This window comes from Oncorhynchus nerka, linkage group LG3, assembly GCF_034236695.1.
Source record: "Oncorhynchus nerka isolate Pitt River linkage group LG3, Oner_Uvic_2.0, whole genome shotgun sequence".
Lineage (NCBI taxonomy): Eukaryota > Metazoa > Chordata > Actinopteri > Salmoniformes > Salmonidae > Oncorhynchus > Oncorhynchus nerka.
The window spans coordinates 12,390,083-12,403,524 of record NC_088398.1 but is presented as its reverse complement, the minus strand read 5'-3'; the positions used below and the strand labels follow the sequence as shown (position 1 = coordinate 12,403,524).

The following is a 13,442-nucleotide window of genomic DNA, read 5'->3' as shown; positions in this document are numbered from 1 at the left end:
TATTATTTTTAGATTTTTATAAAGCATTTGACACTGTAGAGCATCAGTTTCTCTTCCACTCCCTTGAGAGACTTGGCTTTTGGGGATTTTTTCTGTAAGGCTATTAAGACTCTCTATACAAATGGTAACAGCTCTATCAAATTGAATTATGGCACCTCACATAGATTTGAATTAAAGAAAGGAATTAGGCAAAGTTGTCCTCTCTCTCCATACCTGTTTTTATTAATCACCCAACTTCTTGCAAATTCTTTAAATAACAGTCCTGTACAAGGTATTTCCATAGCTGGTAAAGAAATTATTATAAGCCAGCTGGCTGATGATCCTACACTTTTTCTGAAAGACGCGAACCAAATTCCCATATCGATCAATGTGATACAATCCTTTTCCAAAGCGTCTGGTCTATATCTTAACATTAATAAATGTGAACTCATAGCTGTCAAAGATTGTGTGGCACCTTCATATTATGGTATTCCAGTAAAAGAAGAACTTACATATTTAGGCATAACCATTACAAAGGATCAGAAGTTTAGAGGCTTACTAAATGTTAACCCTCTTATTAAAAACCCCCAGAAGAAGCTAAATCAATGGCTACAGAGGGACTTATCTTTAAAAGGTAGAGTCCTAATAACCAAGGCTGAAGGTTTCTTTAGACTAACATATGGCGCTCTATCTTTATATCTTGACAGTAAAATAAGCAAGGAGATAGACCAGATGCTTTTCAACTTTCTGTGGAGAAACCGCACCCATTATATTAGGAAAACTGTTGTAATGAACACTTATGAGAATGGTGGGCTGAATTTTCTGGACTTTACTACTTTAAATAATAATTAAGATCAATTGGATAAAACAATTCCTAAGAAGACCCACTTCTATCTGGAATTTTCTACTTTTGGTGGCCTTAACTTCATTTTGTTTTGCAATTATAATATTGACAAAATTCCAGTGAAACTTTCTGCTTTTCCATCAGCAGGTTTTCTAGACATGGTCCTTAATTTATAAACACAATTTTTCTCCACACAGATATTACATATGGAATAATCGGGATATATTGTATAAAAATACTTCTTTATTTTTAGAATATTGGTTCCGAAATAATATCCTATTGGTGAGCCAACTGGTAAATGCAGAGGGTCTTTTACTCAGTTATAAGGAATTCTTATCACTTTACAAGGTCCCTGTAACACCTAAAGATTTTGCAATTGTTTTAGACGCCATTCCCTCAGATGCTGCTCTGTTATTCAGGAACGTGTCAAGACCTGATCCTCAGAACCTACCTTCTATTGACCCTGTTGACTCATCAGTAGGAAAGATTGGTTTCTCTTTTGGTCCATTCAACAACAGAGCGATACGAACCTTGTTTCAGCAGGATGTTGTATCTATACTTTATGTCATTCCTTATTGGAATGGATTTATTGATAATATCAGTTGGAAAAAAGTTTGGATGTTGCCACACACATACCTACTTGTTAACTAAATTAAGGGAGTTTCCTTTAAAATTATTCATAAATATTATCCTGCCAACCACTATATGAAGAAGTTTAAGGAAAACATAAACTCAAATTGCTCCTTTTGTAATGACCACCCAGAAACAGTGTTGCATCTTTTTTGGCATTGTATGCATGTAATAAAACTGTGGAAATATAATTGAACACATTTATGAAGATTTTACACTATTGTGGAGAGAATAACTGCTTGGATTCTTTACATACGATAGAAATAAGCTGAAACATTTTTATGTAATTAATTTCATTATTCTTTTGGCCAAATTTCATATACACAAATGTAAATTTACAAACAAAAAAACATTTACTTACCCGACAAAAAGAAATTGAACTGTATTTTAAGAGAGTTAAATAATCAACTAACAAAAAAGCTGTTAGAATTGTAAGCGTATGTATGTCCCTTAAGGTCCTTGTGTAATTGTAATGTGATATTGTACCCCCTAGCTCGATTGTCCATTGTTAATAATTTAAATATACTTGTGTTCCTTCATGTACTTTCTGTATTGATTTGTTGTTAATAAAAATAAAAAACGTTAAAAAAACATCTTGCTTCATGGAGGAGTTTTTGGAAACATAGCCTGCAACGTCAACTGCGCAATGCAATCTCAATGCTGCCTCCTCTCAATAAGTATCTCAAGTTGAAGGCGGCCAATAGCAACTAAATTATCCTTCTAACTAGTCTGTGTGCAATTTTAAAGTAATCGGTTCAAGGACATACATCTGGTGAAATAGAAGCAATTATTGGTACCATGGTCGTGTTTTATATTTTTATAACCATGAAAAATGACCAGAAAGATCGCCATTTTCCCATTCACTATAATGGGGATACTGTTTTCTGGAAACAATGCCTACAGTAGTATCGCGGTCGGCCTTTAACATGAAATCCTCAATGCGAGGGGGCCTCCCCTGTGGCTACCAGACAGCCCTCACCTTACTGCTGCACCCACTCAGCAGTGGTAGTAGTTTATGCCATTTGTAGGTTCTCTGCTGTGTGCCTCCATGTTCTCAGTAGTCAGTACATGGGGCTTCATTTCAGGGCTGGGCGATATGGCCAAAATATCATATCACATTTGACGGTACGCAGTTATTTTATGTTTGTGAATAATACAAATTGTAAATATGCTTTATGAATAGTTCCTAGGGTGGCAACACAAATGATAAGTGATTCAATGGGTCTTTCTCCATTCTGAATGTTTTATACTGTTCAATGCAACTTCAAACAAAAATAATGTTCAGCTTTTTCATACATTTCTGCATTTCCTGCACTTTTGTTATAATTTCCACACTGTGCCATGCAAGGCTGCATTATATGGGCAAAACAATATAGACCTAGTTAATTGGTGAACTCCTGGAATAGAATGATGATAGTTGAAATTAGAGGTCGACTGATTAATCGGAATGGCCGATTAATTAGGGCCAATTTCAAGTTTTCATAACAATTGGAAATCGGTAATTTTGGACGCCAATTTTTTTATTTATTTTTTTACACCTTTATTTAACCTTTATTTAACTAGGCAAGTCAGTTAAGAACACATTCTTATTTTCAATGACGGCCTAGGAACAGTGGGTTAACTGCCTTGTTCAGAGGCAGAACAACAGATTTTTACCTTGTCAGCTCAGGGATTCAATCTTGCAACCTTACGGTTAACTAGTCCAACGCTCTTAACCACCTGCCTCACGAGGAGCCTGCCTGTTACCCGAATGCAGTAAGAAGCCAAGGTAAGTTGCTAGCTAGCATTAAACTTAATCAATCATAATCACTAGTTATAACTACACATGGTTGATGATATTTATTACTAGTTTATCTAGCGTGTCCTGCGTTGTATATAATCGATGCAGTGCGCATTCGCGAAAAAGGACTGTCGTTGCTCCAATGTGTACCTAACCATAAACACCAATGCCCTTCTTAAAATCAATAGACAGAAGTATATATTTTTAAACCTGCATTTTTAGCGAAAAGAAATCCAGGTTAGCAGGCAATATAACAAGGTGAAATTGTGTCATTTCTCTTGCGTTCCTTGCACGCAGTCAGGGTATATGCAACAGTTTGAGCCGTCTGGCTCATTGCGAACTAATTTGCCAGAATGTTACGTAATTATGACATAACATTGAAGGTTGTACAATGTAACAGGAATATTTAGACTGATGGATGCCACCCGTCAGATAAAATATGGAACAGTTCCGTACTTCACTGAAAGAATAGACGTCTCGTTTTCAAGATGATAGTTTCCGTATTCCACCATATTAATGGTTTTGCCAGCAGGTCTGCTGTTTATGACTTCAAGCCTATCAACACCCGCGATTAGGCTGGTGTAACGATGTGATGTGAAATGGCTAGCTAGTTAACGGGGTGTGCGCTAATAGCGTTTCAAACGTCACTCGCTCTGAGACTTGGAGTAGTTGTTCCCCTTGCTCTGCATGGGTAATGCTGCTTCGAGGGTGGCTGTTGTCGTTGTGTTCCTGGTTCGAGCCCAGGTAGGAGCGAGGAGAGGTACGGAAGCTATACTGTTACACTGGCAATACAAAAGTGCCTATAAGAACATCCAATAGTCAAAGGTATATGAAATAGCAAGAAAGTGTTTGTGACTCATGTGGTCGAGCAACTGCTCTCTCCTTGACTGACAGGGGTCAGGGCTTGGTGTGGGAAGCGGCATGTATCAGGAGGGAGAAAAATGGCTCAAGTAGAAAACGATCAAAACTGACAGTACACGCGCCAGAGTTTCCCATCACATTTAAAAAACCAAACACTGAAATACCGTTATAGAAGGTAAAGTAAAAAATCCAAACCGGTCCGTGCATATGGTATACCGCCCATCCCTACCTTATGTCCCACTTCTCATCAACGTGGTGTTTCATTTCAGTGATGATGTAAGACAGCGTGTTCATACAGTAGATGTCCAACAATGTATTTCGCTGCGCCTGTGATAACTTCTGCAAATCTGTGTACGCGACCAATACACTTTGATTTGATATTGTTAATGCCACGGTTAATGCCACGTATGAGGTGTTTGACTTTGAGAGCTTGCGTTTTGTACTTGCAGAGCAATCATTGTACAATTTCTCCATCTGAGCCATCACAGTTGTTCGATATGGCATCTTGTAGTCTGGTTCTAGATATGCCATTAGTGCATTGAAGCCGATATCCTCTACCATTGAAAACGGCTGCATATCAACTTCAATCATTTCTGTAATCAGCGCTGTGATTTTCTCACTCCGTCCAATATCGCACTTCTTTCGTGTGAAGACTGAAGAGCCTGTCTAATGACTGTTGTTTGGGGCCTGCGCTGCTGCTGCCAGCAACGGTTCGGGTGTTAATTGGCGCACCGATCCCTTTAGCGGGATCATTTTCGTCAACATCCGCTGAATTGCAGAGCGCCAAATTCAAATTAAATTACTAGCTTTTTCAATAGGAGAGAGAGAGAAAAGTTCTGCTCCAAGCTGCTCGCGCATGCAAAACTCTGGGGACACACAGCTATCCACTGACGCGATGTGATCATTCTCGCTCATTTTTCAGAATAAAAGACTGAAACTATGTCTAAAGACTGTTCACACCATGTGGAAGCCACAGGGAAAGGAATCTGGTTGATATCCCTTAAAATGGAGGGTAGTCATGCAATGGAACAAAGAGATTTCAGAATAACAGCACTTCCTGGTTAGATTTTCCTCAGGTTTTCTTTCACCTGCAATATCAGTTCTGTTATACTCACAGACAATATTTTGACAGTTTTGGAAACTTTAGAGTGTTTTCTATCCTAATCTGCAATGTATATGCATATTCTAGCTTCTGGGCCTGAGAAATAGGCAGTTTCATTTGGGCACGGTTTTCATCCAAAAATCAAAATACTGCCCCCTAGTCTCAAGAGGTTTTAAGGTGCCTCCCTTTCAGACGGTTAAGCATTGCACCTGTACTGCCACTGTTGCTCAATTCCACCTCGCAAAGTTTGCATTTCATCACCTTCTCAAAGTATTGCCAAACAGGACTTTGCTGCTGTCACATCCCTGTCATTTTTCCAACTGTTAACGACGATGAAGTTCAGAGCGCTTTATATCCGTGGCAAATCATTTGAAAGATGCATCTCCACCTTCTAACATTACAGCATTTTTGCGTTAGGTATGTTCCCTTTATGATGATGATCGGGAGCTGTTAGTGCTAGGTGTGATAACTGCACTGTGATTTACATTTTATGGGAGGAAATAAGAAAAATCTATAATAATAAACATAGTTTTTCAGTTAACAATGCCAATTTGGTTTAAACGTTCACACCCCTAGTACAGGATGGTTAGGGAGAAAGAGAGAGAGTATGGCTGTAATAGATGGATAAAAGAAAGGAGATTGAAAGAGGCGGCTACGATAACGCATGTCAGAAAACAGCTCCCTGGCATAGTGGACAGTCACAATGTTGTATCAAAGGAAGCTGTGACTTACGTTGACGCAGTATGTAGGACATTTTCCCCAGAAGAACTTCCACCCGTAGAACACCATCTTGCAGGTCAACTATGGTACAGCCAGAGCTGGGGAGCTGCGAGAGGAGAGAACATAAGGGAGAAGAAGGAAAGAGGGGGGAGAAAAGAGGGGGGGGGGTTAAAGAACAACTACTGCCCATTCTGGCTCACATTTCACTCAAATCTTGGCATTTTAAAATTGCAAAGTGGGGATGTTTACCTTCCGTTTGGTGTAAACCACAATATTGACTGTGACATCAGTTTGAAACCAGTCATACCTAAAAACAAATATATGTACAGATACAGTATGTTCATTACCTTCTCACATCTATCTATCATACCTCACATCATCCAGTCTGTCACCATTCTCAATATCATAACAGTTGTTCTTGTTGTTTTGTGAGTGTACCTGGGCCGGGCATCTTTGGGTTGGGTTGGTGGCGGGGCGGCTGAGGGTTGCAGTGATGAGGAGGGTGAGGGAGGGGTAAGGAAAGCAGGAGGGAGCATGGAGGTGGGCGGAGGAGGGGGGGCTAGACCTGAGGAGAGAGAGAGACTAGAGTAAAGACTCTGATTTCAGCCACACGGGATATAGAACACTCACACACAAACACCAGACAGTACAGAACAATTGTGGGGGGGTTTCTGCACTATTCTTATTGTTATTTTGTACATTACCATTTAAATGAGTGATGCTGTCCTTTATCACAGACTGAGCTGTGGAGACAAATTAGAAAGGGTCAAAAAAACATCCTGCATGAAAGAGAGACTACGGTGCATTCAAGTCCTGAGACAGAGGGATTGTGTGTTACTGTACCTTTGAGAGCAGTGCTGACCTTCAGAGCCATCCTCCCTACCAGACACTCCTTTAACATGGACTCATAGTTCACCCACCGGTGGACCTGCTCATATGGCCACAGATTCAGGGACAAAGGGAGAAAGTGAGCAAAAGAGCTTAGACACGCACGGCATCATAACACACATGTGCGTTAATGTTTTGAACTTGTGTGTTTTAACATGTGAACTTCCCAGGTAGTCCTTTAACTCGGGAGAGTCCAATGAGAGCTGACCTGGTCAAAAAGGTCTGTTCCGTCTATCCCAGCTGCCTTCATCAGTTCCTCTTCTCCTCCAGGGTGGAAATCCATGTAGGGGCTCACATTATAAACCATGCCTGAGACACACACAGGAAATAACAGTATTTATTCACTAAATACTCACAAAGGGCAAAAAAAATAGCTAACTCGTGTAAGAAATTACCAGCATTGGAGGGATGGTGGCTCCCAAAAGTCTTCACCCAAAAGCCTAACTGAAGTATAAGATGTAATACTGTAAGAGGTGTGACAAGTTAGCGCCCTCTGCTGACAGAAACTAATGTCCAGTCTTATACATGGAGTATACCAAACATTAGGAACACCTTCCTTAAATTGAGTTGCAACATTTTGCCCTCAGCACAGCCTCAATTTGTCGGGGCATGGACTCTAGAAGGTGTCGAAAGCGTTCCACAGGGATGCTGGCCCATGTTGACTCCAATGCTTCCCACAGTTGTGTCAAGTTGGCTGGATGTCCTTTGGGTGGTGGACCATTCTTGATACACACGGAAACTGTTGAGCGTGAAAAATCCAGCAGCGTTGCAGTTCTTGGCACAAACCGGTGCGCCTGGCACTGACTACCATAACCAGTTCAAAGGCACTTACATTTTTTGTATTTTCCATTTAACCTCAATGGCACAAAGACAGTCCATGTCTCAATCGTCTCAAGGCTTAAAAATCCTTCTTTAACCTGTCTCCCCTTTATCTACACCGATTGAAGTGGTTTTACAAGTGACATCCATAAGGGATCATAGCTGTCACCTGGTCAGTCTATGTCATGGAAAGAGCAGGTGTTCTTAATGTTTTGTATACTCAGTGTACAGTCAGTCTACATGTATGTGGGCCCACTCACAACGACAAATATAACAGTGAATTCAGCCAATACATTCAAATAAATGGTTATGAATGATTAAACTATGATTGAACACTTCAACACATTGTAATGTATGGTGTTGAGGGGGAGTTGAAGGCTGTGCCCAGCCTCCAATTCTTTCTATAGAAAGCCTTCTCACAACAAAGACACATACCCTACTCAAAGACATTATCCCAACAAACACAACATTATCCCAACAAACACAACAGTATCCCAACAAACACAACATTATCCTCTCAACAAAAAGTCATTATCCCACCAAATACAACATTATCATCCCCAACAGAGACATTATCCCAACAAACACAGCACTATCCTCCCAACACAAAGACATGGCCACGCTGTAGCTGGGTGACTTACTGACCCTGAAAAAAGAAAGGGTGGCAGGGAAACACTGTGTATGAGAGGAGAAGGTATGTACACCACAGGGAACCTTCATTTGTGTATACAATCGCCAATAACTGTCTTATAGCCTACTGATGTTAAATTGGTTAGCTAATGCCTTCATCACACATCCCTATGGGAGTGCTGATGAGTGCGATCAACAAATCTGAAAACATGAATAATAATGAGGCATGATGATAATGTTATCAGCATACGGTTGTGTAATTACATATTTCTTCTCTACAACCTAATGCTGCTGCTGGGTGTTGTCATTTGTTTGTCAACTAAGTCCAAAAAGGTTCTTCCTGTGTATCAAGCATATGTGGGTGTATGGGTTTGGGTAAGAGAGAGAGGTATAGGGAGGGAAGAGAGAAAGAGAGGCACACAAAGGGAGGGAGGGCACCCCTGTTCTGCTCTGAATAAGAAGAAGTGGACAGAGTCCTAGACACTAAAGCCTGCATAATCTTCCTTCATAGCAAATGCAATTAAGCTTTATTACTCAATGTCCTTGGACAAATGAACCCACTCCATGACTACCAATGAGTGCATTTAATCTCAATGACGCACATGTGGAAACGAGAGGATGAAATGTGTTAGATTCCTTACGAAAGTGATTCCTCACGAAACCCAGACAAAAGAAGACCATGATTTGGGGGATTTTCACTCTATGTAATCCATATACAGTGCCTTCGGAAAGTATTCAGACCCCTTGAGTTATTCCACATTTTGGTACGTTACAGCCTTGTTCTAAAATGGATTACATGTTTTTTTTCCCTCATCAATCTACACACAATACCAGATAATTACAAAAACAGGTTTGTAGAAATGTTTGCAAATGTATTACAAATAAAAAACTGAAATATAACATTTACATAAGTATTCAGACCCTTTACTCAGTACTTTGTTGTAGAACCTTTGGCAGCGATTACAGCCTCGAGTCTTCTTGGGTATGACACTACAAGCTTGGCACACCTGTATTTGGGGGGTTTCTCAAGCTCTGTCTGTCAGGTTGGATGTGGAGCAACGATGCACAGCTATTTTCAGGTCTTTCCAGAGATGTTTGATCGGGTTCAAGTCCGGGCTCTGGCTGGGCCACTCAAGGACAGTCAGAGACTGTCCACGTCTGCATTGTCTTGGCTGTGTGCTTAGGGTCTTTGTCCTGTTGGAAGGTCAACCTTCGCCGCAGTCTGAAGTCCTGAGCGCTCTGAAGTCCTGAGTGACCATCAGGTTCTTGTCATCTCCCGGACCAAGGCCCTTCTCCTCCGATTGCTTAGTTTGGCCGGACGGTCAGCTGTAGGAAGAGTCTTGGTGGTTCCAAACTTCTTCTATTTAAGAATGATGGAGGCCACTGTGTTCTTAGGGAACTTTAATGCTGCAGATTGTTTTTGGTACCAATCCTCAGATCTGTGCCTCGACACAATCCTGTCTCGGAGCTTCACAGACAATTCCCTTCGACCTCATGGCTTAGTTTTTGCTCTGACATGCACTGTCAACAGTGGGACCTTATATAGACAGGTGTGTGCCTTTCCAAATCATGTCCAATCAATTGAATTTACCACAGGTGGACTCCAATCAAGTTGTAGAAACATCTCAAGGATGATCAATGGTAACAGGATGCACCCAAGCTCAATTTTGAGACTCATAGGAAAGGGTCTGAATACTTACGTAAATAAGATCTGTTTTTTGTTATTTTTTATAAATTTGCAAACATTTCTACAAACCTATTTTCACTTTGTCATTATAGGGCATTGTGTGTAGATTGATGAGGGGGAAAAAACAATGTAATCCATTCTAGAATAAGGCTGTAACGTAACAAAACACACTGTAATAGTTCTTTGGAGGAAGAATTGTTGACATATATTTGACATTTGTATTTAAAACCATAATTGAGAAATGATTTATTAAAGTTGGCATATTATGACATTTTGTCCTAACTTAGGCTTCCTTTAAGACTCCATAATGTTACTTCTGTAGGTGCTACAAAGCAAAAATTGATGTCATATGAAGCTATACTGCCTTCTCTGTAAAATTAGTAGTATTTTTATTTCAATAACTTTTTCTTTACATTAACTTATGAATATTGAAAAATATAAACATGATATTGAAATTGGCACATGTTTTAATATATGGTTGAACATTATATACTCTACAGACTTAGCAAAGTTCCAGAGTGGGACCTCTGCTACTAGTTATGACCCAGGGCGGCAGGGTAGCCTAGTGGTTAGAGCGTTGGACTAGTAACCAAAAGGTTGCAAGTTCAAGTTCAAATCCCCGAGCTGACAAGGTACAAATCTGTCGTTCTGCCCCTGAACAGGCAGTTAAGTTAACCCACTGTTCCTAGGCCGTCATTGAAAATAAGAATTTGTTCTTAACTGACCTGCCTAGATAATTTTTTAAATTTTTTTTTAATTAATTTTTTTTAAGCATTAACAAAAGAGTGAATGTGAAGATTTGATTCAAAATAGTGAATTGCAGAATGTGCAATGATACAAGTAGAAGGAGGGCTGTGATTGGTTACATTGCTGAACTATGCCAATTTAAAAAAGGGGCCATAACTTTAAAACTTGCAGAGATCCCAGTCTGGAACTTTGATAAGCCCGTAGAGTATATAATAATATATTGCATTTTTAAACATGTTTTCTATATTCATGTTGTGTGATTAAATATTCATAAATTAATGTAAGACATTTTTTGTGAAATCAAAATACTACTTATATTACAGAGCAAGTGGTAAAGCCTCATATGAAACACATTTTTGCTTTGTATTGCAGCATCTACAGGTTAAACATTATTGGCTATTAAAGGAGGCCTAGGTAAGGCAAAATGTAATAAATATGCCACCTTTGATGAACTATTTCTCAATTATGCTTTTAGATACAAATATCAAATACAATCTTTCCCTGAAAGGACTATTCTATGGATTACATTTAATGAAAATCCCCAAAATCATGTCATTTGTTTTGACTGGGTATCGTGGGGAATCACTCAATTAGGACTAGGGAAGGTGGAGAGAAGAATTGTGTACAGATAGTATGCGGCTATTGTGTGTATGTGTACTTTTCACATTTATTTCCCTGAACAATTTAAGTAATACCACAGTTTCTCCAACTCTAGCCCTGGAAAGGCATTGAGCCCTTGACTAGTTAAATCTAGTGTGTTAGTACTGGGCTGAAACAAAAACCTGAAAAACGCCAGGACCAGTATTGTGTGTGTGTACAGTATAGGGCTAACTTGTGTAACCTCGTATGCAGGTCCAGCAGTCATCACGTGTGTTGTGTTTTTGCAGCTCCTCCTCCGTGACGTCTATAAGTCTGCCTCTCAGCCCTGTCAGGTCCCGGCCACTCTTAGCCACACGGATCCAGTCCATCAGACTGTGGCCAGGCTTCAATGCTACCTGAAACAATATGGAAGAACAGCCCTCACTGTCAGAAAAGGTGGTATCATGATAACACAGCCTTACACTTACAGTTCAGTAAAGTGGTGTCAAAGGGTGTGGCATGATGACAATCAATTTAAGGTTGACTTTGCATACAGGGTCTTCTAACTCAATATAAAATTGGACTACAGAACGTTCACATGGTAAGACCACAATAGTCTAATCCATTGATGGAACATCAACATTATGTATGATATATAGGCATGACTCTCACACAACAATCATGTCGTCAACTACCGGTACAGTACCTTGTTCCTGCCGGACTGACCGGCTGGAGCAACACGCTGCTGAGAGCTGGCTGCAGGGAACGACTGGGATGGGACGTTCAGCATCGCGACTCTTCGAAAGCAGGCCAAATTCCGGAGGAATCCTGTATAAGACGGGTCTTCGATTAACACGACAATAAAGGACCAACTCTTGGAGGTGTGAACCACTGTGAAATTAGGTTTCCGTTGTGTCACAAGAAACACATTTCCCTGAAGTGACACTAGTTGAGTAATTTAGCTAACTATCTAGCTGACTGGCTAGCACCCCGGAAGAGCAAATTCACAACAAAACGCCCAAATATGTCCATAATATCAGACGTATGAAATAACCGGTGACCTAGATCTCGACCGAACCAAATGACACTTCCAAAACATTGTTCGTTCAAAAATATTTGACTATGTAAACAACACCTATTTGGCGTTGTCACTGTTAAAAACTACATTCCCCCGGTAGCTGCAGATGGTGTCGCAATATGATGACGAAATTGTTAAAACACTTAAAGTAAAACTATCCAAAATACCTAGAGCGCCATCTACTGTAAGGATAAATCTCAACAGTCGCTCTGATACGGTACAAAGCGCTCTGAAAAATTCGGAAGACGATGTAAATAAAGGTAAAATAGGACTCATATTTATGTTTTATAGGGTATATTTTTGGCAATATAAATGTGAGTATTTGGAAATGCTAAATTATAACTTAGTACACGTAGCCTACCTGGTATGAAACCAGAGAAAAAAATGGTCACATTAGAAACATATTTCGCTCTTCCTCCATCTCCCTCCTCCTCGTCCTCTTCTGAATCTTCGTTGGAATGATTTAACATTCCAATATGTTAATCATTTCCATAGGACTACAGTTATTTTGTCACAATTCAGAAATGTGACTATCCCATGTATCACATGAGCCTTGTACGTACAATGGCCTACTGAAAAACAATATAAAAAGACGGTTTGAATGTATTTCTATGACCAACCAGCGTCAGTGCAGGGATAGTTCTATGTCCCTACATAATCTGATTAGTCAAATCTCACTAAGAGGATTCCTAGATGGGAATAGTTTCTTCTTGACACGTGACTTCAAAATAAAAGCGCTGTGGGTTATAGGTTTGATGTGCGTCAGAAATTCAACAACCTGCATAATAATCAATCTCAGATTAAAAATGTATTGTGGCAACCATGAGCGAGAAAGTTAATCTGGGAAACAGGCCTGTGTTTGATCATCTTCAACAATGTGTGAGCTGCTCCCATCACTTAACAGCCTGATACAATCATTCATAGCTGACCACGGTGTGTTGTGCTCAAAGCTCCAAACACAAACACACACACACACACACACACATTCGGTAGATGCGTGAGAGAGCTGCTGAATGGCCAGTTGGGCAGTAATGGAGGGAAGCTTGTGCTGACGAGAGCAACACCTGGACACAGCAGGAGTTCAGGAAGGACGGACAT

The 13,442-nt window shown here is 40.1% G+C and overlaps 1 protein-coding gene across 2 annotated transcripts in view; it reads right to left on the bottom strand.

Annotated features, from left to right (window-relative positions):
* The window catches only part of LOC115102498 (cytochrome b5 reductase 4), a 31,563-nt gene extending 19,110 nt beyond the window's left edge, over window positions 1-12,453 (bottom strand). For both annotated transcript variants that reach the window (XM_029622533.2, XM_029622523.2), the window contains exons 1-8: window positions 11,973-12,453; window positions 11,529-11,682; window positions 7,013-7,113; window positions 6,760-6,844; window positions 6,621-6,659; window positions 6,355-6,481; window positions 6,166-6,223; window positions 5,929-6,022 (exon numbers count right to left, since the gene is read on the bottom strand). In XM_029622533.2, the coding sequence (XP_029478393.1) occupies window positions 5,929-6,022; window positions 6,166-6,223; window positions 6,355-6,481; window positions 6,621-6,659; window positions 6,760-6,844; window positions 7,013-7,113; window positions 11,529-11,682; window positions 11,973-12,056 (742 nt within the window). In that variant the 5' untranslated portion in view covers window positions 12,057-12,453. The remainder of the gene's footprint in view (window positions 1-5,928; window positions 6,023-6,165; window positions 6,224-6,354; window positions 6,482-6,620; window positions 6,660-6,759; window positions 6,845-7,012; window positions 7,114-11,528; window positions 11,683-11,972) is intronic.
* Window positions 12,454-13,442: the final 989 nt, after the last annotated feature.